The 27,684-nt window shown below is 34.6% G+C and overlaps 1 protein-coding gene and 1 pseudogene across 11 annotated transcripts in view; both read left to right on the top strand.

Moving 5' to 3' along the window:
* The window catches only part of LOC110622623 (carnosine N-methyltransferase), a 31,100-nt gene extending 15,983 nt beyond the window's left edge, over positions 1–15,117 (top strand). For 5 of the 11 annotated variants that reach the window (XM_021767203.2, XM_021767201.2, XM_021767200.2 and 2 more), the window contains 6 exons: positions 6,540–6,637; positions 6,717–6,773; positions 6,875–6,943; positions 7,035–7,088; positions 14,615–14,736; positions 14,826–15,117. In XM_021767203.2, coding sequence (XP_021622895.1) covers positions 6,540–6,637; positions 6,717–6,773; positions 6,875–6,943; positions 7,035–7,088; positions 14,615–14,689 — 353 coding nt within the window. In that variant the 3' untranslated portion in view covers positions 14,690–14,736; positions 14,826–15,117. Of the gene's footprint in view, positions 1–6,539; positions 6,638–6,716; positions 6,774–6,874; positions 6,944–7,034; positions 7,089–7,630; positions 7,713–14,614; positions 14,737–14,825 lie in introns of those variants that run through there. The other 6 variants (XR_006352078.1, XR_006352077.1, XR_002489143.2 and 3 more) reach the window with 6 other exon arrangements.
* Positions 9,213–10,998, top strand: LOC110622625 (annotated as a pseudogene).
* Positions 15,118–27,684: the final 12,567 nt, after the last annotated feature.

The raw sequence follows: 27,684 nt of genomic DNA, 5'->3' as shown, positions 1-27,684 counted from the left end.
CTTCCAACAAATCAAGAACATATTTTCTTTGAGACAAGAAGATGCCTTTCTTACACCGCATAACTTCGATTCCCAAGAAATATTTCAAGGAACCCAAATCCTTTGTATGAAACTGTGTTTTAAGAAATTCTTTTAGGGATGTGATGCCAGCAATGTCACTTCCTGTGATAACGATATCATCCACATATACTACAAGCAGAATTACTCCACTATCAGAATTTTTATAAAACACTTGAGTGATCACACTTACTCATCTTCATTCCAAATTGTTGGACCACCTCACTAAACCTGCCAAACCATGCCCGAGGACTCTGTTTCAAGCCATAAAGCGATTTTCGAAGTCTACAAACCTTACCTGACTCCCCCTGAGCAACAAAACTAGGTGGTTGCTCAATATAAACCTCCTCCTGAAGATCACCATGAAGAAAAGCATTTTTAATATCCAGTTGATGCAAAGGCCAATCATGAGTAGCCGCCAAGGAAATAAACAATCGGACAGATGTGAGCTTGGCAACTGGGGAGAATGTATCAGAATAGTCAACTCCATAAGTTTGTGCATAACCTTTGGCCACTAAACGGGCCTTGAGGCGAGCAGTAGATCCATTAGGATTTACTTTCACTGCAAACACCCATTTGCACCCAATAGCCCGCTTTCCTGGGGGCAAGGACATCAATTCCCAAGTACCATTAGTGTCAAGGGCCATCATTTTCTCTTCCATTGCAGCACGCCAACCAGGATGGGACAAAGCCTCAATAACAGTTTTGTGAATTGAAATAGAATCTAAAGCAGTGACAAAACAACGAGAAGAGGAGGATAATTGATCATAAGAGACACAAGATGAAATAGGATAAGTGCAAGTACGTTTACCTTTACGAAGAGTAATGGGCAAATCCAAATCAGACAATGAAGGATCAGTAGGAGCAGGATCTGTCGACGAAGAAGCGGGTAGCGGAACGGAGTCAGAGTCCTCTAAGCGTCTGGAATACACATGAAAGATGGGAGGGCGACCTGGCACATGAGCGAAAGGTGTAGGAGTAGGAGACGAAGAGCGAACAGTGTATAACAAGAGGACATCTTCCTCCTCCTGGGTGTTATAAACAGATGATGGCGGAAAAAACGGAGTAGACTCAAAGAATGTTACATCCGCAGACACAAGATACCGATTCAGATTAGGAGAAAAACACAACGATACCCTTTCTGACGTCGAGAGTAGCCAAGGAAGACACATTTGAGTGATTTGGGATCCAATTTAGTAACCTGTGGACGAACATCACGAACAAAACAAGTACAACCAAAGAGACGTGGCTCAATAGGAAACAAAGATTTAGTGGGAAATAAAATGTTATAAGGGATATCACCATGAAGGACGGAGAAAGGCATGCGATTGATCAAAAAACAAGCAGTGGATACAGCATAAGAGGGCTCTGGCTACTTCAAGAAGATGTCGATTTTTTCTTTCAGCAACTCCATTTTGTGAAGGAGTGGCAACACAAGAGGACTGATGAAGAATCCCTTTTTGTAACAAATAAGATTGAAATTCCCCAGAGAGATACTCTTTAGCATTATCAACTTTGCAATATACAGATGGAAGTATTGAATTGGGTTTGGATTTCAGCATAAAATGCATAAAAAATAGAAAAATAATTCTGAACGACTCTTCATTAAAAATAACCAAGTAGTACGAGAGAAATCATCAACAAAAGTAACAAAATACTTAAAGCCAGACTTAGACACAACAGGACAAGGACCCCAAACATCTGAATGGACTAACTCAAAGGGAGATGAAGCCCGTTTATTGACTCGAGACAGTGTAGGTAAACGATGATGTTTGGCAAATTGACAAGACTCACAATCTAGAATAGACAAAGAATGAAACTGTGGATATAACTTCTTCAAAACTGAGAGAGAAGGATGCCCTAAATGACAATGAACATCAAAAGGTGTTAAACGCGTGGAGCATACCAGAGATCGAGGAGATCGAGGTAGTTGCTGATCCAAGACGTAAAGACCCTCTGACTCACTTCCTCTACCAATAATCTGCTTCGTCGAAAGATCCTGAAAAACACAGTAATCAGGAAAGAATGAGACAACAATTTAATGCACGGGTGAGTTTACTCACGGAAAGCAAATTAAATGCGAACTTAGGGAGACATAACACAGAGGATACAGAAAGAGAAGGGGTTAAGTTGACATGACCAGAACCCATGACAGACGATTTAGTGCCATCAGCAAGAATAACATAAGAAGGCGATGTATGAGACTCAAGATTGGACAAAAGGGTAGAATTTCCTGACATATGATCGGTACCATCAGAATCAATAACCCATTTGGAGAATGAAGACACAAGACATGCAGTAGAGTTACCTGACTCGGCAATTGCAGTGATAGAGGAGGAATTAGAAGATTGATGCCTGGTATTGGATGAATTGTGCATACTCATCTGCAGATATCAAAATTCCCTGATCGGAAGATCCATTCAATTTGTGTTCCGTGATTTTAGTCATCATAGGAATCACATCAGTTACGGTGGTGGTTTTAACTCCAGCCATAAGGACAACCAACCCAAAAACGATAGCAACAAAAGAAACACAGAATCAGAAAACAGTACCCGGCGTGAACAGTACCGATGAACAGTACCTGACGTGAACAGTACCGATGAACAGTACCACGTGAACAGTGCCGATGAACAGTACCAAATAAAACACCTCCACCCAACACCCGAACGGCAAACAAACCTCAAATCTGACAAGGAGTCGGTGTGGTGATTCCAGCGATGGTGAGATCCAAATGTTACCCTTTATGGATAACCCAAATGAACGGAGCCCTAAGTCTCCCAAAAAAAATTTTAAAACTTTACGAGAGAGAAAAGAGAAAAAAAAATCTCTATGAGAAAGGTTTTGATACCATGTAGAAAGATAATATTTATTTTTGTATATCACAATAGAGATTATAACCTATTTATACATGAGAGATGGTAACTAAACAGGAAGAAAAATCATGCCTATAATTATACAATCCCTAAGATTAAGCAACTGATCCATCTATCAATATTTACTTCCTATATTAACATATTTACTTTCTATAACTTATAACAATGCTGAAGTGTCAACGAAATTTACATCTTTCTGTATTATATACATATGTGTGTGTGTGTGTGTGTATCGACTGATGATGATTTATTATAATTTGCTTATTAATTTAGGTTTAGGGTGTTTTAAGGCATTGAAAATACTGGTACAAGTTTGTATTATATATTGTTTACTCAATTTAAAGGATTTAGAAGAATGTTAGCTCCCTTGCCTTTTTATCATCTCCATATTTTTTTTTGGCATTTTGCATATCTATTATGCAAAAGCTAGGTTGTTAATGCAAGAAGGGACGCTAAGACAACATGATACCTTATGGCCTTAGGCAAGATACGAGGCAAAAAGCAAAGTATCTCCAGAGAACAACGAGAACAAAACATAAAATTTCTCAAACCAGGAAATAAAAATAAAACAAGTTACTGTCGTGCTAGTTTCAGGGTTTCAGGAAATGGATCTAGTTAGGGGCGAGTGGGTGGAGTTGAGAGATTAATGGCTGATGGAGAAGAAATCTTTTTCTTCTTTCGACCTACGATGACAGTAACACAAGCTCATTAAGGGAGAACTTGAAAATCTCGAGTTAGGTATTCAATAACTTTTGGCAAATTAATCATGTCTCTTTTATTGACTAACTCATCTGAACTTAAATACAAGGAGGGAAGAGATAACCTCTTCCTATAAACAAGGAAAGTTAATTAGCATAGTTAATTAGCATGATCAGAATATGAAGGATCATCCTCCTACAATTAAGAAAAGTGGAAAAAAATAAAGCAAAAGACCAACAACAAAACTAATAAGCACTATTAACACATAGGAGACAACATTACCAGCAAGCAGGACATCATGGGCATCATAGTTGTGAAAGGCTCAAGGGCATCAAGGTGCAATGGGGGTTTGGAGCCTAGGTGCAAGGCACAAAGCGCAGGCACGCGGCTGAGCAATTTGAGGCGCAACAAAATTAAAAAGTAAAAAATCCATTAAAATTCAAGTAACATAAAGCTAAATGCAATAAAATCAAACACCAAACATCAAATGCAATATAATCTTTACTTGTTTTCTACTTTCACAATCACAAATCACATTATCACAGTCCACAATCTGCAATTCGCATTCACAATAAACTCTAAACTATTGTTTGCTAACTATATTCACAAATCTCAATTTACTTGATTAATTAATATGATAATAATATAAACACATAATTAACATGAAGTTAAAAAAAAATCAACAATGACAACACAATAGGTGACTGGTTGGCAATGGCAGAGCAACATGCCAACAATATGACAACCATGGGGAGAGAAAGAGTAAAGAGAAAGAGAAAAAGAGAGAATAAAGAAAGGAAGGAGAATGATAAATTCAAAAAAAAGAATTATATATTGAGAATGAACTGCAGAGATGAAGTCTAGGCATGTTGAAGTCTTGAATGTTGATTTTTTCTTCCTCTCCTTCCTCTTTTTCTCTTCCTTTTTCTTCCTTCTTTTCCCCCTCCTCTTTTTCCTTCTCTCTCCTACGACTGCTAAATGTTGTTAAAGTCTAGTGCAAATTTTGAAGCCCTTTTATAGAGGGCGCCTGGAAGGGCATGGGCATGCCTTGCCTGTGCCTTGCGCTTGGTGCGCCTAGCGTGCCTGAGGAGCGCTTCAGGCATAGTGCCCGTGTGGTGCCACCCCAGGCGCTAGGCGCCTTTCATAACACTGATGGGCATATGTTGCTAGTTTTTCTTAACTGCATTAGTGACTTGTTTGGTCTGCATTCCCTTCTTTCCATGAGTGAATCTCTTGTAAATCTAGAGAGGATTGTCTACATGCTTGTCCTCAAGCACCTCAAGCACAATATGGGAAAATTGTTGTTGCAATTGAAAAGTATTTGCCCATGAGGCATCAATAGGAGATGAAGCTGTCCAATGAACCAACACTTTAGGTTGTCTAGCTTGAATGCGCGTTCCCAAATTAGCCAAGGGTTGTGACTGCTCAGTTCGTGGTAGAGTCGGAAGAACTGGAAGAGTGCTAGAATGGTGGCAAAGTAATGAATTTGAGTTTGTTCACATGAAAACTGGGCTTATGCGAGATTCCGTGGTCAAATCCAATCTGTATGTAGCCGTTTTTCCTAAACAATGAATGGCCCATAATGTTTTGGTCCTAATTTCTGATTACGTCTTGCAGCAAGGGACATTTGGCTGTAAGATTGAAGCTTGAGTAACACGTGATCCCTTATTGTGAATTTAGATGTCATGATGATGCTTCATCTTTTGTTGGGCTGAGAGCAGGTTCTGCCTTAAAGAGGATAAAAAAGCCTAGTGACTTTGAAGAATAGAATCCAATGCATCAATGTTAGAGCTTCCACGAGGTGGCAGCCTCCTGTAAACAACCTCAAAATTTGTCGTTTTCAAGGAGGAATGATAGCTGGTGTTATAGCAACATTCAGCTCACGCAAGCCAATCCAACCATCTGTTGGGTTGCTCACTTGTGAAACATCGACGGGACATTTCAATTGTATGATTTGCTACCTCCTACCTCTGTTTGGCTATTTGATTGAGGATTGTATGCTGAACTAAAAGCTATGAACGGAATAGTCCAATCCAGAAAACGCTAGTAATTGTGACATTTGGATCACTAACCATTGTTTCCAGCAGCCCATGCAACTTGAAAATGTAATCAAAGAATAGGCGAGCGACCCTTACAGCTGTATATGGATGGGCAAATGGAATAAAGTGGGCAAATTTTGAAAACCACCAAAATTACTTTCTTACTCCTAGAAGTTGGGTAGCCTTCCATAAAGTCTAAGGCAATATCTGTTCAAATTTGAGAAGGGCTGGTTGTAGAGTGATGTTGGCAAGAACTGCAGCTGTGGACAAAATCTTTAACTTGATTCTTCATTCGCGTTCAATGGAAGTCTCAAGGTGATGCAATACAATGTCTTTTGATACCCTTCGTGCCCTTGATTATCCAAGGCTGTCAAAACAACTTGAATATGTGGAGAATCTTTGGGCAAGTATACCCTATTTTTGTACAACAAGAGTTCTTGTTTAGAGGACCATTGTAGGGCTGCTGTGCCATTTTGAAGTTCCTGAAATTTTTGTTAAACTTCAGGGATTGTTGCTGCTCATGTCGGATTGCATCAAATAAACTCAACTGGGGTATCGAGATTGCCATAAAAAATAGATGTATCGTCACTCCTTCGTAAAAGAGAATCCGGAACTATATATGTTATATCTATTTCCTATATTTAGCCGATGTGGGACAGATCCCACAATTACGTGGACGGTGCATATGTAATTTTCATGCCGCTGGAAAGGATAGTCTGCAAAAGAGATTCCCAACCCCATCACCTTCTAATATTTTTAACCTGTTAATTTTGTCTCGGTATACATGCTCTCATACGAACAATAGCAGCCACATAAGATAATTCAACACATTGTATTGATACCTTATGGATGTATTTTTTGTTGCATGCAGGAGTATGGGATGCAGTTGTAACTTGTTTTTTTATTGATACGGCACACAACATTATTGAATACATAGAAATCATATCAAGGATTCTGAAAGATGGAGGAGTAAGTTCTTCTTTGCATCACTGTCTGAAATTCCTTTTCTTTAACATTTGAATGACGTGATCAATTCTATCAATGACAGATTTGGATAAATTTGGGACCCCTACTATATCATTTTGCAGATACGTATGGGCAAGATGTAAACTTCATTTCATTTATTTACTTGTTTATCCTCAATATATGTAGTGGATTATTTTGCTCGTTTCTCTTGTTTTATCTTTTATTTTCCCCCCACTTTAGGAGATGTCCATTGAATTGAGTTTGGAAGATGTAAAGAGAGTTGCATTATATTATGGGTTTCAATTGGAGGTAAGCCCATTTCTGGATATTCTCTGGTGACTTAGCATGCTTGATATTCTGTGCAACTACATCTGAAAAAATTGTTATTAATGGACTGCAGAAGGAAAGCAGAATTGAGACAACTTACACAACAAATCAACGTTCAATGATGCAAGTAAGCCTCTTATACCGTGGCATAGTATATTCTCCTATTAAAATTTCTGGATCTTAGTGTGTTATGTGATGGAGAGGGACAATCCAAGCCTCTGGTGTCTCCCTGAATTGTCATTTTCAAGAGTGACAATTAGAGCTGATTCAAGTTCAAGTATGGCTGAAAACAGTTCAATTGAGACCGCAATTTGGAACCGAACTGAATTAACTGAACCATATGACTCAGAACTGACCAAACTGAACTTTCTAAACCCTGTTTTTAATGATTTTTTTTACCAAACTGGAACAAAATTATCAAGATACATCATAATGTATAATTCTTTTCCAGATTTCAAAATCACAATTATCAAAAGTTAAAAAAATTGCAAGAGGATTCCAAATAAACACAATAGATATAGAATAATGCATAGTTGCATAAAATATGGGTTAATTGCCTTCGTTGATCATTCAACGGGACAGGATTTATGTAGCTTTTGCAATACCACTTTATCCGAATTCCATAAGCATGGATTTTTATTTTTTCTTTTTCATATTCATACAAACTAGGGCTGCGCATGTAGGAACTGAACTGGAACCGAAAAGCACCGATGGTGTAGGAATCAAACCAGAACCAAAAAGAATTGATGATGTAAGAACTGAACCGTATCAAACCAAATTTATTTGGCTGTTTGATTTTGTTTGGTTTTTGTTCTGGTTTTTTGTTAAGAATCGTACCGGAATTAAATTGAAACCGTACCGAACCGGAACCGTATCGATGAATCGAATTATATATATATATATATATATATATTTATATATTTTAAATAATTTATAATGATATTATAATTCTAATATATAGTTCCAATAATATATTTTATATATTGTTGAATGAATCGCACATTGGTTGTTGAAAGGGGTAATGTGCTCTTTATATGGGCCATAGGCACTCCTCCCCTTTGAGCTAGCTTTTGGGGTGAGTTAGGTCTGACCCAAATTTAACATGGTTTTAGAGCCTCCCCATTCGATGTTGGGCCTCGCATAAATATATCGCATCAGTAAAAATTCTGGGCGTGAGGGGTGTGTTAAATCTCATATCGGCTGTGGAAAGTGGTAATGTGCCCCTTGCATAGGCCACAGACACTCCTCTTCTTTGAGCTAGTTTTTGGGTGAGTTAGGCATGACCCAAATTTAACATATATCATATAATTTTTATAAAATAAACACATATAATTGCAATATTGTTTAATTATTAAATATTTCTTATCATTTTATTTAGCCAATTTAGTTAGTTGATTATAGATATTATATTTAAATAGATTACATATATATAATATATACACTAATAGAATTATACTATTAGAATATAAATTACTAAAATAATTATATATATATATATATATATATATAATTGTTATTATTATTATCTATATATATAATAACAATATAAAATTATTATATCTTTTAGTCATTGGTCAATTATTAAATATTTATAATGGTATAATTTAACTAATTTAATTAGTTTATTAAAGTTCGTCCTATCTAAATAGATTCTGTATCTGCACTACCTCAATATTAATAGAATTATATTAACAAAATGTGAATTACAAAACTAATTATATATAGATCGATATATGTGAGTATATATAATTGCAATGTTATTAGTAGCTATATATATATATATATATATATATATATATATATATATATATATATATATATATATCAAATAATATATATGTAATTGCTAACTAGATTATTTATTAATAAAAAATAAATTAATAAAATTAGAAACAAATTAAATTAAAATAATTGTAACTGTTTAAAAAATACTATACTAATTATATATAGATCGATATATGTGAGTATATATAATTGCAATGTTATTAGTAGCTATATATATATATATATATATATATATATATATATATATATATATATATATATATATATATATATCAAATAATATATATGTAATTGCTAACTAGATTATGTATTAGTAAAAAATAAATTAATAAAATTAGAAACAAATTAAATTAAAATAATTGTAACTGTTTAAAAAATTACTATTCAGCTAAACTATATTATTTTAGATATTAAGTTTTATCTAAAAAATAAACTCCAACTAAATAAATTTGTAACATATCAGAAGAATGGTAAAAATTTATCTAGTTGGAGTTTATTTTTTGTGGAAATATTACAACAAAGTTTTTGGAAGCTTTATTGGGAGTTTTTTTATTTTTTTTTCTCCGTCTTTTAAGAGTTTGGAAATTATAATAGAAAGATTATATTATGTTTGGTTATTTAGTATCTTGATATATTTTAAATGAAAATATTATATGATATTGTGGATATTTGATATTATTTTGAAATTGAAATATGAGACTTGTTAATTTGAAATAAATAATAGGAAAAATTACTTTTTAGTCCTTGAAGTTTAATGTAATTAACATTTGTCCTATTTTGGCGATCCAACACTTAAGTCCCTTACTTTCTCTTCCGTCCAAATTCATAGTCCTTTCGTCCAAAATAGTCGTTTGGGACACGTAAATTGACAAAATTGATCCTCACTAAAAGTCCCTCTATTTCAAAATCACGAAGCCCAAACCCAATGCCTTTTCACTGTAGATTCTCCTTCTTCTTCCTTTTCCTCATACTATTTCTCCAACTCTTCATCTCCAAATCACTGATCCCTCTGCAGCTCATGGTGCTCTTTCTGCTACTCGAATTCTCAAATGGCATTGGTCTAGCAAACACAAGCTTGGCTTTCTTTGGTGACAAACTCTATGCACTTGGTGAGTCTGATTTACGTTACGCTGTGCGTTTAACATCAAATGGAGATATTGAGACTCTGGGTTGCCATGATTTTGATGGAAAGTTGTTCTTAAGCATGACTGCTCACCCCAAGATAGATTTTTAGACAGGTGAAACCTTTTCCTTCCGATATGGTCCTGTTCCTCCATTCTTAACATACTTTCGGTTCGATTCAAATGGAAATAAACAGCTAGATGTGCCTATATTTTCCATGGTGAATCCATCTTTCATTCATGACTTTGCTATCAGCAAGAAGTATGCTATATTTGTAAACATTCAGATTCGAATGAACCCCATGGAAATGATCTTCGGGGGAGGCTCTTTGGTGGGTTCAAACCCAGCAAAAGTATCAAGAATCAGAGTCATCCCTCGATATGCAACTGACGAAACAAAAATGAGATGGTTCGATATGCCTGGATTCAACGCAATACACGCCATCAATGCATAGGATGAAGAAGACGCCTTAGTGATTTTGATTTTATCAGTTGAACATACTCTTGAGAGAATGGAACTTGTCCATGCGTTGGTGGAAAAGGTGAGAAGAGACTTGAAAACAGGCATAGTTACAAGAGAAGAAATATGGAAAAAAGGAAAAAAAAAAGGATAATCAACAATGGGCAAAAGGAAATAGAGAAGATATGAAACAAAAGAAAGATGGAGGGATTTCATGTTGAGGGGGGGTTTTAACAAGTTCATTAAGGGCATTTTTGGAAAAAATTCTCATCTCTCACCTTTGACTATTTGATCAAACGGCTATTTTGGACGGAATGTAACACTCTTTACCCTATCAAAGTGTAGACAGAGCAAGGAATGTCACAAACTATGCCTTTTACTATGCCTTTTTAGATACAGACTAAACAATTTCTTTTATCTGTAAATACCAAGTTTTTAGGTAATGCATGTAAATTTCATCAAGTGATTAAAATAAATGTGAGATTTTAAATCAAAAAGTTAGCAGAGTCTCATCTGTTTCATCAATATTTCAACCTGTAGCACATATGAAAAACACATGAAAAATTATCAACTGATATTTGACATCTTACTATTCTTTGATTTACATAATCTTCATAACTCACTCTATTTAATATGTACATGCCAAAATATAACTGTACTATGACTTAGAGACTCAAAACAACCAGCTATGATAATGGCCTTGATATCTGATGTAGACTTCTGATGAACTTCGCGTGCCTACTTTATCTACAACCTGTGTGAGATAAAAACCAACACGCTGAGCTAATGCTCAGTGGGTGATAGCAAACAAAAACAAAATAGAGCAAATAAGTTCACGTATACAGATAATCAGGTAAACAATTACAAGCGAGTCAAATGTTGTTAACATGATACAAAGCATACTTGTCAACTTCTATGTATAAAATATGAGTGCCATATGTATACTTGTGCACGATAAGAATTTTCTTCATATTCGATAAAAACATCTTCTTTTTCCTTTATTGCACATTTTCTATCAATAGCAAATCACCATAGATTAGTGCATGTAATAGATGCAGACATGTTAACATTCAGTGATAAGTTCTCAAAATCGAGTATCAGTCTTAATTAAGTTCTCAGCCTTTATAAACACATAGTAGGATCGACTAGGTAGATAAGGAGTTATAACGGTAGGCACAAGGCGTCTACCGTTAGGCACAGGGTGCCAAACGGTAGGCTCAGAGGCCGAACGGTAGGCTCAGAGGCCGAAATTGTGATAGCAGGGCTCTGTGACCATGCTTTTGAGGTACCTGATATGTAACCTCAAATATATATATATATATATATGTATCGGTAGCAGTACTGCGAACTCTGTATGTTTATATGGCATGCCATACCCTTAAACTAACCTCGACTCCTATTACGTTTACTAGGGCCAAGTATCATTAATTCAGTGTAAATGCATATCATTTGAAGCTATTTGAATTCATTTCCAGAATATATAATTCATATGTCATAGTTAACAAGATGAGAAATACATGGCAAATGGTACAAAACTTTGTCAACAAAGCATTCCAATTTGAGAAAACTGCATTCTGCCATATATTGCATAAACTTTTGAAGCAATTTAGAGTTACAATTTGATTTCAGTTTCTTCATAAAAAATGTACATTTATGTCTTATCTTTCCAACAAGTTATAATTCATGCAATTCTGATTCCCCTAGCTTGAGTTATGAATTTTTCTTTACAAACTGCTCAATAAGGTTTTAATCAGTCCAGTATTGGTACTTGTTTATAATATCACAAAACATATCAGATTCATGAATTTTCAGACAAATTCAAACTTAAGTGTCCTCTACAAAGTTTTAGATATACTTCTTAAGATTCATTTGGCACTAGTCTTAACAAATTTCACTAAGTATATAATTAGTTATGGTATAATCAATACACTCTGCTTGGTCAATTCATGAAAGTTTTAGCTCTTTGTCTCAGCTTTCATTTGGTATATCTTAGGCCTAATTTCAATGAATACACAATAAGTTATAAAGTTGTTAACACAAGCTGCCCTGTTACAACCTATTCTTCTAGGTTTACACTTTTAGCTCTCATGTTAAATTTCTTTACTCTAAACCTTTCAAACATCATTTTAACATTCATAAAACATATTTATATAATCAAAGAAACATTTTCAGCAAGTAAAATCAACCCCTAATTTCACTTATTCATGGCAGAATCAAAGGAAAACAGAAAATCATACAAATACAAAACCTTTCTTGAATTCCTCCTTTTCCTCTTCTAATCTCTAGCTATCTCCTTTCCCTTTGATGTTCCTTCACCTAGGTCAATTTATATCTTAGGTAAGGTTTGAATAAATTGTAAATTAAAGCTTTATAATTCAAATTCATACATGAAGAAATGAGAAGATGCCATTTCCTACTCATTTATAAGCTCCCTTTTGATTTTCAAGCTTGGTGTATATGGAACCCTAAACTTTTCTTCTTCAATTCTTTCAATATATGGCTGTTCCTTTAGCTCTTGGTCTTAGGGTAAATTTTGGTTAAAGGAAGAAGTTGTTTTAGTGAGGTTTTGGCTTGGCTTTGGTGGGAGAAAGAAAAGCAAAATTTCTTCTTTGAAAAGGGAGTGACCTACAGCAATTGTGTGGGTGGAGAAGACAACCCACCTTTATCACTTTGTCATTCTTTCATGCATGGTTAGGTGACACATCATCTTTTAACTTTCCATATTCACACTTTAACCTACTAAACTCTTTATCATGTTTCAATTTAGTTTTTCAAACTTTCAATAATCATAGATTGACCTGCTAAATTATGATTTTAGCCTTTATAAGTCCTTTTCACTTAAGCAAGCATGACGGATTTAAACACGCACCTCAAGCAAGTACGTCAGGAAACGCTAAGCACCTCCCGAAAATGACTCGTTCCTGACTTGCTAATCACATTGTCTACTTTATTTCTGGATACGTCCGTTTCTTTATTTGAGTTTTCTATAATTCAGTTATTAGCAGATTACGGTTAAGCTAGCACCTCCCCTAATGCCACTTACTCTAGTAGTGAAATAGCTTAACTCATACCTAATGATGGCACCACTCTAGTTATGGATTTGAGGATGTTACACGGAAAGACTACGAATTTGGACGAAAAAGAAAATGAGGGACTTAAGTGTTGGATTGCCAAAATAGAGGAATAAAAATGTTAATTACGTTAAACTTTAGGAACTAAAAAGTAATTTTTCCTAAATAATATTAGTACTATGTTAGAAGTATTTAATATTTCGTTCAAATTTAAATTTTATTAGAACCGAGGATCATACCGAGAGTGGAATTAAAATAAGAACCGATAATAGAATCAAACCGGAATAAAAAAACACATAAAATCATGTCGGAACCATACTGAAATTTGGTTCTGGTTTCAAAAGATTTAAGGAACTGATTTTCGGTTCTGGTTCCTGTAAGGAACTGTCCTGGAACCGGAACTGAACACCCCTAAATTACAAACCCGGGAAAAAAAATAATGAATAGAGCGATCAACAAGGAAATGCAACTGTTGGGTTTTTTCTCAAGTAAATGTTCAAAACGTTTTGAAGTGTACAGTTGATAATAATATGGGAAAGGTGATCCAGGAAGTGAATAAATGTGAGATTTATTATTATTATTAAGAGATGAAGCTTGAACGAATCAATTAGAAAATATCCGTACTATTGTTTTACCTGTATAATATAGTTTAAATTAATATTTGACCTAAAAATAAACTGAAAAATAACCTTTCATGGCAATAGGAGGCAGCAGAAATATAGCCAAGAAATTAGGGTTCTCTATTTAATCTTAGGGAAAAACAGGCTGCATCGTACAGCCTATTATATTTTAATTGAATTTTGTCTGTTTGATTAAGTTAATTTGGATGAACAGCCTAATAATGAACATCCCAGGAGACTTGAGCCAATATGCAGATTTATGTTTATACTGATGCAAACACAGTTCGGATTGGTTGGTTAATAGGCAATTAAAAAGCAACGTGAACGGACATTTTGGGATAGAAACCAAGAAGGGCCATCTTTTTGTTTTAGAAACCAACTTCTTGGGGTTGATTTGGATTGATTTGTCAGTTTATTCTTTTGAGTTCCCTCAGCTCTTCCTCTTTTTCTGCATGTACCCATTTAGTCTATTTAGGTTGAGTTATCCCAATTAGACGCCTTAGAAACCTTTTTAGTCGTTTTGATAAATTTGATTTTTCTTGTTCAGCTGTTTCACTTTCAGCTTCATTGACTCAATATTTTGCTCCTCTTTGCAGAACCGGTACTTCACTGCATTTTGGACGATGAGAAAGATGTCCACGGCAACAGAGAAGAAGCAATCTACAGAATAATTAGTTGCTCTTGTGTTATAATGGTCTCAAAATTATTGCTTCTCGAAGTATGCACCTATTAATCAATTATTTAATGTTTATTTTTGGTCACCTGTAGAGTATGTGTTGATTTGTTTATACATCAAATTATCTGCAGCTGCAGGTACAGGTGCGTTCATTTCTTGGTGAAGTCCATATTAATTTATATTTGCACTGGGCTCTGAAGATTTGCATTGAGATTATGGATTTGTATCAAGAAGCTAGTGGCCATTATTGAGGCTTGAAAAAGTGAGAACTACTTTGTGCTAATTTCTCCTTAGCCTTTCATGAAAAGGCAAAAGTCTCTCGATTCTCTTTGTTCTTAATGATTTTCTTCTACTGATTGCCTTGTGGCGGGAATTAATCATAGTGGTTTCGTTTATAAATAAATCGGGGATAAATTCAGTTTAGGTGAAGTATTTTTAAACAAGTCCAAAATTTAATTGAGCCCTCCATTTATATCTTTGATGTCAATTGGACACCCATCTTCTAAATTAACTCGATTTAGCCCTTTGATCTCTAAATGAGAGCACGTGCAACGTTCGAAGCAATTGAATTTCCTTGAGGTGCTTTAAAAAATATATTCACACTGGAGCTCGTGTATATATATATATATATATATATATATATATATATATATATATATATATATATATTTGTTGAGGGTGTGGTGTGGTCGAACGGTATTTCATATTTAATTTTAAATAGTTTAAAAAGTATTAAGTGATAATTTCAGTTTAAATTTATTATTAAAAAATTAAATAAGTTAAATAAAATAAAATAAATTGGATAGATGGCTATTCGCATTCTAAATCTGTAATGACCTTATTTCTATTAAGAGTTAAATTTGGATAGAAAGAATTTTGATAATTTTAGTTCTTACCTTATATTTTAGAGTTAGCAAAAGAAAAATCGCTTTAAATGGTTTTGGCAGTTAAAGCACGAGCAGCATAAGTTTCAATTCTCTTAACATGATGAAGAAAAATATACAATTAAAGGAAGAAGAGATAAAAGATATATTTGATCAAACCTAGAATTGAGAATATTGTGACCATAAATAGCTTGAACCACCATCAATAAGTTCCCTATAAATCACAACAGCCTGGAACCCATATTTAGACTTAACATCACTTCTTCCCTACAAATGAGGCATTTAAGATTTTAGAGGTTAAAAAAATATAAAAAAAAAAAATTAAGGAGAAATTATTAGTAAATTTTTTAAAAAGTTAATAATATTTTAATACGTTTTTAAAATTGAATGATTAATTAGTCATTTTTTTATATTATATGAACTAAATGGTAATTTTTTTAAAATATTATGAAATATATAGCAATTCCAAGTCTTCAAAATGCAACAGAGCAGAGGCAATAATATCATTAAACATCCTCCATAGCGTTTTAGAAAATCATGTTGTTCTAGCTCTTCCATATGTGCCACAAAAGGAACACTGCAAACTGGATAAGATAAATCCCATCCTAATGCACATCTAGAGAATGATAAATAGCCCAACAATATTTAATCTCCCAATCAGAAAAAAGGATAGAACATATTCTTAAGGGAGAATTTATGCAAACTGCAGCGACTCAAGGGCAGGAAAAGGATCCTTTGCACCATATCACTTGCATGTTAGATTTAGATGAGGCATTCGATGATAGGAGAAGATCATTACAAGATAGACGATTTCTAAGCATTATCCACAAGAAGATTGAAATTTTTCTCGGTACAAGAATCTTCTAAACACTTTCAAAACCCATCCAAGTTTAGTAACGAGCTCCTTCCCGAATTGGAAATAGAGATGGCTAATTGATGGAGTGCGACCATATATCCTGACTTAACAATGTAAATACCTTGTTTGTTATAAAGCCACACGGTTGAGCACTTGTCTCTTCCAACAATGTGTAAATTGGCCATTCAACTAAAAGACCTAGTTAATCTTCGAATTGTGGTCTTGCCTTGGAAATGCTCGAGAAGGATAGGCTTTAGGCACCTATTTATCTAACTGGCAAATGAATTTTCCATTTCCGACTTGCCATCATAAGCTATCACGAAGAATTGACTTTTCTCACAGGATGCTTTGCCATCCCTAAGCTGCCAGCTCGGACATATAAAAACTTAGTGGAGTGAAAATATTTTCCTTTTAAGCATCCTAGCCAAAAGACACTTTAGATTTTACAAAATCCACAAGCTCTGGTTAGTAATACGAACCATTTTAAAACATTGAAGATCTATGAATCCCAATCCTACTTTAGATCTGACCAAGTGATCTAATGCATTTTGTGATTTGCCTTGTTATTACTCCACCAAAGTTGGAGATAAGAGCATTTAAATCATGACATAAGGTTAATGGTAATCTAAAACAAAATGTAACATAAATAAGAATTGCTGGCAGAATTGATTTAATTTAATTAGAACTAGAAAGTCAGTAGATTTTTTTTTTATATATATATTGAAGTATATAAACATCTAAAACAGTAATGGTTCAATAATGAGAATTATAAAATAATTTCGGTATACTTCAAATTAATTTTATAAAATAATTTTGGTATATTTAAAATTAATTTTAACGGTTCTGGAGAAGTATTTTATGTCATAAAAAAATAAAAAATAAAAAGTGATAAAGTAAAATAAAAAATAATTTATTTAGTAATAAAATTAATTTTATAATTTAATAATTGAAAAAAAATAATTAAATGAAAAAAAAAAAGAAAAAAAGGAAAAAAGAAAATATAACATATAAAAGAAAAAGATAAAAATTAAAAAATAGGAGAGGCACCGCCTCTCTTATAAATTATACTTTAATTTCTGAATTTTAATATGATTAATGAATCAGTCTCTTTATTTTTAAAATCAAATACTTAAACTTTATATTTTTATTCGACTCAAACTGGAGATTATTCTGTTTTAAAATCTGTTAAAATGGAGAGAGAAATAATTTAAATTTCATAAACATCATTCCTTGAACTATCCTTCTCTTCTTCGTTTCATCTTCTCAAACCCACAAACCCTCTTTTGAGAATAATAACTTATTCATCTGATCCAAACTAAAAATATAAAAATTTAAAGGTTCGATTTTAAAAATAGAAAGATTGATCCATTAATTATATTAAAATTTAGAAACTAAAGTATAATTTAACTTAATAATAATACAACTTTTTTTTTTCCTTAAAACTCTAATGAAAATTATTTTTCTTTGAAAAATTAATTTAAATGTGTTGGTTATATCAACATCAATTTTGATTTGAAATTTGACAACAATATAAATTCTATACATAAAATCACGGGAGCAATTACACATGTTCGGATTTTCTATACTGATTAAAAAATATTATGATTCTTTAATTTTTTTAAATTTTTTATGAAATTCAATTCAATTTTCATATATTACTTGCATTTTTTTTTATTGAATTAGTTATAAATTTTTTAAATTACTCGAAATTTCAAGTATCAATAATATGATCTTTAGATCACCAAATGAGATGTTCGTGAGGCTAAAATCAAGTTTGAAAAGTGCATTATAATTTTTATATTTTGAGTTTTTTATGTTTCTATAATTTGTACTTCAACCTGCTGCAATAAGAATAATTAGAAAAATACGAGTCTCTTTGGTGTCTATATTTTTCTTCTTACACTCTATGTATGTAAGACATCTCCATAAAATTTTATAATTTTTTGACAATATTTTCTTTGAATTTTGATTTCTAATGTCAGAATTGTCATTAATTATTTATGTTTTTATATTCTGATTATTTATTTATGTTTTCTTATATTTTTATATTTTAATTCATATTGTTAACTTGTATTTAAGCCTTGTAATTGGTGGTAAAAAGCGGTTAGGATTTTCCTTCCGTGGTTAGGATTAGTCAAACATTTTTTTCATACTTGAGAGATTTGATTTGCTTCTTTTTTTTTTTAATTTATTTTTTTTTAAATTTCAGATCTGATAAGTTATCTAATTGTTTTAACTTTCTTAATTTTTATTATTTCTTGCTTTATTTAAATTTATTTTTTATGATATATTTAACTTATTTTCTTTTCATGTTTGCATAACTTCCTTCCTTATCTAATTTTGTTGCTTACTATATTTGTGAATATCCCTTTCCATATTAGAATAAATTTCTTATCTTAATTACAAAAGTCAAAAAATATTTTTTTATTTTTTTTAATTTATTTCTTTTCTTAATTAAAAATATTCCTTTCTTTAATTAACTTTATTTTTTCCATATTTGAATTATTTTCTTACTTATGAGTTATTTCCTTTCATTCTTTAATTTATTTTCTTGCCTTTTTGGTTTACTTATTTTTTATTTTTTTTTTCTTTTTCAATAATGGTAAGTTGAATTATGGTAAGAGAGATTGAAGTAAAAAATGAGATCTCCTCTTATTTTTTCTACTTTAGCCAAATAGCATTTCTCTTTTTAGTGAGCAATTTTCTTTCTTTGTTGAACTTATGGAGTATATGGTGAAAATCCATTTGAACATGGAGACCCATTGGAATATCTTGAAAATCCTTTGCAAAGGGTAATGAGCCAAAGGCCTTGCAATAATTTAGGTTTAGTAAGTGAATTTTAATCTTTTTTATTATGGGTATATAAATTAATTCTTTTCTCCTCCCTCCTTTCTTATGGCCATTGTGATTAATTCTATTCTCATTCCTCTTTGTTTAGCTAAGGATTTAAATTTGGTTAATTCATTTCTCCTTCTCTTTCTTTGGATGGTTATGCACCTCACTTAGGATGTTTATGCACCTCGCTAAAAATGCATGTAATTAAACTAGTAAATTAGGTATAACTGACTTGGTAATTCAAAAGCAATTTTTGTGTAATAGAGACATGGTTATGCATGCTTAGGAGATGATCTACGCTTTGGTATAAAAAGGACTGAGTAGTAATAACCTTAGAGTAAGATGACTATAAAATTGGACTTCAAAGATGATCGCTAGAAACCTAGTGAGATTTTTTTGCTATGTGCTAAATGTAACTTAAAAATTATATATGATTAGGTTCCCCTCTTTGGTGCAAATTAGTCAATAATATAAAATGAGCATAAGAACATGATTAATTAGGACAACTTGGTAAGTCCTTTATATTAAATTAAAGTAGAAACTCGGCATGCTTAGGCTCATGGATGCGCATGGTTGCTTTTGCATGATCCATGCACGTGCAATAATTAGATTGCATATTTTTTGAAACAAATTTCCCAATAAATACTTAAAGACGGGATATAAGAATCAATATAGTAGGCTGGTACTGGTTCTTAGGTAAAGTCCAAGCGAGAAGGTTGTCTTAACACCTTCTCTTTACCCACTATTCCAAATCTAGACCATTAGGTTATGGAATTAAGAAGGATAGTTGACCCCTGCTAAGGGTAGGCTGTGCAATCATGTCCTTCTAATTGTTTTCTACTTTCATTAGGGTGGCGACTCCTTTCCTGCCCTCTTCACTGAGTGTTAAAATACCTAGGTCCCATGGTAGTGTTATAAGAAGATGAGACCTTAATCAGTTATGGAGAATTCGTGCATCCATAGTTTGGCGTCTCCACTAGGGATGGAGGATATGATCCCGTATGATTCTTGTATTCTATTTCTGTATTTTTTAAAAAATCTATGCATTGCATGAGAATCTTGACATATATTGATGGACCATTAAGTCTTTAGCCCTGTAGTGTGGATCAAGGAGTTGCTAGTTCTGCTCAAGCTAGTGTGATCATTGAAGCATCACCACTCGCTCGCCTAGTACCCACAAGGTATATTAAAAGGATTCACCTTTGTCTGTCCTTTGTGCTTGCAATAGGGGGGCTAACGGTTGAATGCAGGGGATCATAACCCAAGACGGTTCCTCTCCACTCAACAAATAATGATTATCGAACTTCAAAGTCAGATGTATAAGAGTACCTCCATTTGCCCCTTAGGAGATGTAATGAGCTTGGGCTTTACCTTTCCATGGGTTATATGAATTTGATGTTCCATTATAGTGCTCAAGCCCATTGCATGATCCTTTGATCTTATACATCTAACACATAAGGTAGATACGCAACACATAGCATGCACAAGGGTCCTAAGGCCGCATGTTTCTAAGGTTTAGCATGGGTTCCTCCTTATACTTCATCTTGGGTCACTAGATGGCTACCACTACCAATGAGCCATAGGTATATGGATTGTTACATGTTCAAAGAAACCTACCCTTTTATACATGAGTATTGGAGAGATAAGGAAGGTGCCTTTAGTATAGGTTCTTTAGCTCTATCGAATTGATTTACCTAGTTCAAGACAATTTTGGTTCCAAGCATAGGTTTAAGGCTAAGTATCATCACATGCATACATGCATACATGCATACATGCATTCTATCCATATCTTGCTCATGCATCATGTTGATTCCTTATGTTGTACAACCATCATAGCTCCAAAGAGAACGAATAGAACTTCTAATCCAATTGCATGGATAAGAGCAGGTGGTAGATTTCATCAAAGAGAGAGATCACTAAGTGTTAAGTCTGAAATAGTTCCAATGGTTGATGATAAAGCCCGTGCTTTAATTCAAGAAGTTCTGGATGAGATCTTAAATGGAAAATTGGAAGAAATGATGGCTAGGGGTCTTAGGGTTGTTGGAAAGAAACCTGTGGAATAGAATAATGGAATTGGCACCAAAAACAAAGCTTGATATGGGGTTAATCCAATAGTTAGGGTTGCTAACACCACAGAAGCTAACGTTTTTTATGTTGATAAATACTTTAAGGATAAGGCTGCTAAGGCTGAGAAAGATTATGCCAATAGTTTTGAATTGATGAGTCATAAGTTTGAAAAGCTTTAAGCCTCCCTTAAAAAGCAAGCTGTTGAACTAGAGTTTTATGATACTGAGGATTTTGATATTGAGGTTAAGGGGGAATTGGCAAAGAAATTCAAGATGCCTAACTTGCCCAAATTTGAAGGGACTGAAGATCCAAGGGCCCACCTGATAGTTTATCTGATTTGTATGAAGACCGTACAATTGAAAAAGGAATAAGTGGTTCAATTCTTTGCTCTGTCACTTGAGGGATCTACCTCTTCATGTTACCATAGTCTAGAAGCTATTTATAGGAAAAATTGAAATGAATTAGTCAAGAAGTTTATCTAATAGTATGCCTATAATACTGCTCTGGATATTATTTTGAGGGATCCAGAGATGACCAAGCATAAAGCTAATGAGACCTTTTCTGATTTCTTTCTAAGATGGAGGAAGAAAGCTATGAAAATGACAAACTGCCCTACTGAAAAAGACCAAGTTAGATTGGTGGTGAAAAACTTACTACCTATCTATTATGAAAAGTTGTACTACTTGCCTATTTCCACCTTTGAGCAGCTTTATGATATGGGGATTCAATTGGAAGATGGAAGGACTGCTAGATTGAATGCTTACCAACCCAAGAGATTCAAGTATTAGCCTGCTTCCAACCAAGCAAGTGAGGAAGTAGTTGCGGTTCAAGCAATAGAGGGGGGGGGGGAATCGAAGGACCTTTTCTCAGTTTGAAAAGCCCCTTTCTGAGGTGTTTGAGAAGTTGAAAGCTAAAGGACTAATGCAACCTCTAGTCTATAGACCATTGCTCGAGCCTCTTCTTGCCAACTTCAACACAATCTCTACTGTCAATTTCATTAGATTGCTAGGTATGATATTGGCAACTGCTTTCAATTGAGGCATGGGATTCAAGACCTCATAGATAAAAAGAAAATAGCTAATCCTAGTAGGAGGACAAATACTCGAATCAACCCCTGATAAAGCATAATTTGGACCAATTTATCATGACATAATTGATGTTAATTTACATTATTTCTACCTAATTTTGTGATATTAATCTTATTTTGCAGAAAATGGTGTAAAGAGACAATGTGGTGAAAATGCCCCTAAAACTGCCTTAAATAGAGCAAAGGAGAGCAAGCATGCCAAGTGCCACTGAAAGGAGCCAAATAAGGAAAGCAATTTGAAATTCAAATTTCAAATCCTTGAGAGAATTCAAAATTCAAAATTCAAAATCAAGATTCAGCTCATTAAGGAAAGTGCTAAATAAGGAAAGTGGCAAATAAGGAAAGTGCAGTCAAAAGAGCAGTTTGAAATTCAAGATCTTCAAGAATCATTTTCCTTATTTAAGAAGCCATCTTCAAGATGCACATTCAGATTTGAAATTCAAATTCAGCTTGTCAAAGAAGCCAAAGAAGTCACACATGCTACCTCAAATCTTGCACATTCAAATTTCAAAATTCAAAAGAGAGGCTCCACCTCATTAATGCAAGATATGGGCGGCATGGGCAGCATATGGGTAGCCAAGACTTCAACTTGGGCAGCAAGCAAGACCTAGGGCAGCACCTTGACTCTATAAAAGGGTCACTTGAAGGACCGGCCACCTCTTCTACACACTTCTTTCGCAACTCTTCAACAAAGGCTGCCGCTCTCCCTTCTCCTTCTTTCTCTTCTTCTTTTCTTTCTTTTTGGTTTTGGTTCAGCCATGAGTGGCCGAAACCTTTTATTCTAGTTGAAGATTGGTTGAAACTTTAGTTGTTTTATGGATTGTGAGATCTGAACATACATTGTTGTCTTTGGTTTATTCAATATTTATGCAGTTTCATGCTTGATTGCATTATTGCTTTGTTATTATGATCAATGTGGCCACTTGATTCTTGATTGCAAGGTAATATATTGTTAGTTTGAATAATTTTGAGTCCGTAATTGCTTAGATTGTTCAAACACAAGAACACTTGGTGTAAAAACTAAGGAAATTGCATGATCTAGCAGCATCTCCATGCGTTTGGGTAGCTAGGATTAGATTTCTCTATTTCTTAATGCAATTGACAGTTGTTTTGATGCCTAAGGCCCAAGGACGTTCCTTGGCAACTTGTTGATTAGTGATCAATTAGAGGACGTTCCCTAATTGGTTTATGATTAAGGAGAGACATGGTGGTGAGAAGCGTTTTCCATCTCCATAACTAATCTATTGAATCAATCAAAAGAACATAAGCTTCAATGATGAATCCCAACAACTGAAGTGGATCCAATTCTTCAATTAGAGCTTTCTTATAATTGATTTCTCTTTATTTTTACTATTCGCTTCTTTTATTGCTTTCTTAATTAGTTCAACTAAATCAATCTCAAACCCCTCCTTTTTACTTTACTCTCACTTTATTTTTATTTTGCTTTCAGTTTTTGTGCTTTCAGTTAATTCTTTTGGTTTTGATAAGGGAGATAGGTAAGTTTTCAATTCCCTGTGGATTTGATCCTTTCACCACTATCTACAGTTGTAAGATTGTTGATAACCAGAAAGGTTATTTTTGACTGGCTTCAATAACCGCGAGTCAAAAATTGGCGTCGTTGCCGGGAAATTGATTTAACTTGTTTATTTTTCTTTCATGACTAGATCTAGACACAAGGAGACTCTATCTTACGATCCAGAAATTGAGCGCACAATCAGGAGATTAGGAAAGCAAGCATCTCGGCTTTGGGAGACAGCTGAAGCCGAATCTGCGCAGGAAGCACACCAAATAGCAGATCCACCTTCTGAATCATCTGAATCACACCACCAAGCCACGAAAATGGCTGAAAACATGGCACAACCTGCTGTCCATAATGAACATGCTGTCCGTAATGAAATAATACAAGAAAATCGAGCCATGAGGGCCCCAGTGCAAAGAGAAAGAACCATGAGAGAATTAGCAGTACCTATTGGTGATCAAGCACCTCTTTGCATCACTTATCCACCTCTGACAGTTTCCTTTGAACTGAAAACAGGTTTGATTCATCTACTCCCTAAATTTAGAGGTTTAGAGAATGAAAATCCACACAAGCACTTGAAAGAATTTAACATTGTCTGTTCATTCATGAGGCCGCAAGGCATAATTGAAGGACATGTTAAATTGAAAGCTTTTCCATTTTTGCTTGATGATTATGCTAAAGATTGGTTGTTTTATTTACCACCTAGATCTATCACTTCTTGGGATGATATGGTAATAGCTTTTTTGAATAAATACTTCCCAACTTCTAAAGCCATTGGCATAAGAAGAGAGATCAGTAGCATTAGGCAAAAACAATCTGAGGATTTATATGACTATTGTGAAAGGTTCAAAAGATTGTGTACAGGTTGTCCTCAATATGATATCTCAGACAAGTCACTCATAGAATTATTCTATGGAGGTTTGCTACCATCTGAAAGGAGATTTATTGATGTGGCATGTGGAGGTTCCATTGCAGATAAGACACTTAGGGAGATGAGAGAGTTGATCTCAACACTTGCAGCCTCATCTAGGCAATATGGAGAAGAAAAACAACTGCAAAGAGGAGCCAATGAGGTAAGTACATTCCAACCAGCAGCTTGAGAAAATGATAGAGACATTGGCAAACTCTGTACAAGCTCTCCAATAATAGGTGGGACAGATGGCTATATCTATAAGCATGTCTGAATCCTAAGGTAAGCTGCCTTCCCAAACTGAAACTAATCCTAGATAGAATGTCAGTGCTATCACATTAAGAAGTGAGAAAGAGCTTCGAGATACCAAATCTGAGGAAGAAAAGCCAAGGGCGCAAGAACAAAGTGTTTCAGAAAACCAACCGGCGCACCACCTCTCCAAGCCGCATGAGCAAGCCAAACCGGTTCAACAGCCAAGTGCAAGTCAACAGGTAAGTTTCAAAATTCCTCCTCCTTTTCCAAAAAGATTTGAAAGGACACAAAAAGAAAAAGAAGAAAAGGAAATTCTTGAGACCTTCAGGAAAGTGAAAATCAACATACCTTTGCTAGATGCTGTTAAGCAGATTTCTAGGTACGCCAAATTTCTGAAAGAACTATCGTACCAACAGAAGAAAGCTTGCTGAGAGAGAAAAGGTAAGTGTAGGTGAGGTTGTTACTGCTGTTATTAAAAGAGAACTCCCAACCAAATGCAAAGATAAAGGAATGTTTGCTATTTCTTGCAAAATTGGCAATGTTGGGATAAAGAAAGCCATGTGTGATCTTGGTGCATCCATTAATGTTATGCCTCTTGCTATTTATAATTCTTTGAATGCAGGTGCACTGAAAGACACAAGAGTAGTAATTCAATTGGCTGACAGATCTGTGGTGTATCCAAAAGGAGTTCTAGAAGATGTTCTAGTGCAAGTGGATGAACTTGTCTTTCCAGCAAACATTTATGTGATTGATACAAAGCAAGACAACTGTAATACTTCTTCAGATATCCTTCTTAGACGACCTTTCTTAAGCACAGCCAGAACTAAGATAGATGTGCATGATGGCACATCAACTATGGAATTTGAAGGGGATGTAATAAGGTTTAATGTTTATGATGCTATGAAATATCCCCATGACATGTCCCCTATTTATGGTCTTGATATTATTGATTGCTTGAGCCAGGAAGTTTTTGATATGAATCAAGACGATATATTAAACCATGACCTTTGTAGGGAAGAGAGCCAGAAAGAGCCAGAACTGAAAGAAACAGTCTGTAGCATTCAACAGGTAAGTTGTATCCAAACGCAAGGAGAACAGGAACTGAAAGCCACTCTTTAGCTTGGATCGCAGGAAGCCGAGACGCCACTTCAGTCTGGATCACAAATCAGCTCTCCCAGCTCTCCAACGCAGACAGGTCTTGCGCAGAAGGAGAAAGCTGAAACCAGTTCAGCCAGACACCCCACTCAGACAGACACTTGCTCCCCCAAGTAGCAGAATACAAGTCAAAAAATTTCAGAACCAGATCTGAAGCCTCTTCCAGACCACTTGAAATATGTGTACTTGGGAGCTAAAAAGACACATCCAGTGATAGTGTCAAATCAATTAAGCCAGCAGGAAGAAGAAAGCCTCCTAAAAGTACTGAGAAAGCACAAGGGAGCCATATGATGGACCATAGATGACATAAAAGGCATCTCCCCTGCCACATGCATGCATAAAATACACATGGAGGAAGAATGCAAGCCAGTCAGAGATGCTCAAAGAAGGCTAAATCCTCCTATGATGGAGGTGGTGAAAAAGGAGATAGTCAAGCTTCTGGATGCAGGTATCATCTATCCAATCTCTGATAGCAAATGGGTAAGTCCTGTACATGTAGTCCCAAAGAAAACTGGGATCACCATTGTTCCAAATACTGAAGGAGAACTTGTTCCAACTAGAGTTCAGAATGGGTGGAGAGTATGCATAGATTATAGGAAGCTAAATGCAGTAACACAGAAAGATCACTTCCCTCTACCTTTCATTGATCAGATGCTGGAAAGGCTCGCAGGTAAGTCTCACTATTGTTGTCTTGATAGTTTTTCAGGTTTCTATCAAATTTCAGTAGCTCCAGAAGACCAAGAGAAGACCACCTTCACTTGTCCTTTTGGCACCTTTGCATTTAGAAGAATGCCATTTGGACTCTACAATGCACCTGCTACCTTCCAGCGATGCATGATGAGCATATTCTCTAACTATGTGGGGGGAAAACCATTGAAGTCTTCATGGATGACTTCACAATGCATGGTGACTCCTTCGAAGAACGCCTTGCCAATCTTGAAAAGATACTACAGAGATGCCTTGAATCTAATCTTGTACTTAATTATGAAAAATGTCACTTTATGGTTAACCAAGATATGGTCTTAGGGCATGTTTTTTCAGCTAAAGGTATTGAAATGGAAAAAGCCAAGGTAGACACAATAAAAAATCTGCCTTATTCTACAAATGCTAAAGAAATTCGCTCTTTCCTTGGTCATATAGGATTCTACAGGAGAGAATAAATTGAAAGATGTGTGAATGAACTTAACATGACTTGTTTTAGCAATTGGTGTTGATTTGCCCAATGCATTGATTAAAGAAATTCGGCAATGGCCTAGACTTCATGAGCACAAATAGAAAACTATTCCAATGGTTGAAAGACTATGGACAGAGCTAGTAGCCACTTGGACAGGTGACCAACTGAGTAACTGGGGGTGGGTATCACAAATATGTACCTTCACGTCAAAAGGTTGGTGACTTTTTCAAGCAAGATTAAAGTGCAAAAGG

This window comes from Manihot esculenta, chromosome 9 (assembly GCF_001659605.2).
Source record: "Manihot esculenta cultivar AM560-2 chromosome 9, M.esculenta_v8, whole genome shotgun sequence".
NCBI lineage: Eukaryota > Viridiplantae > Streptophyta > Magnoliopsida > Malpighiales > Euphorbiaceae > Manihot > Manihot esculenta.
The sequence above is the reverse complement of the archived record's forward strand: the minus strand, read 5'-3'. Positions and strand labels throughout refer to the sequence as shown.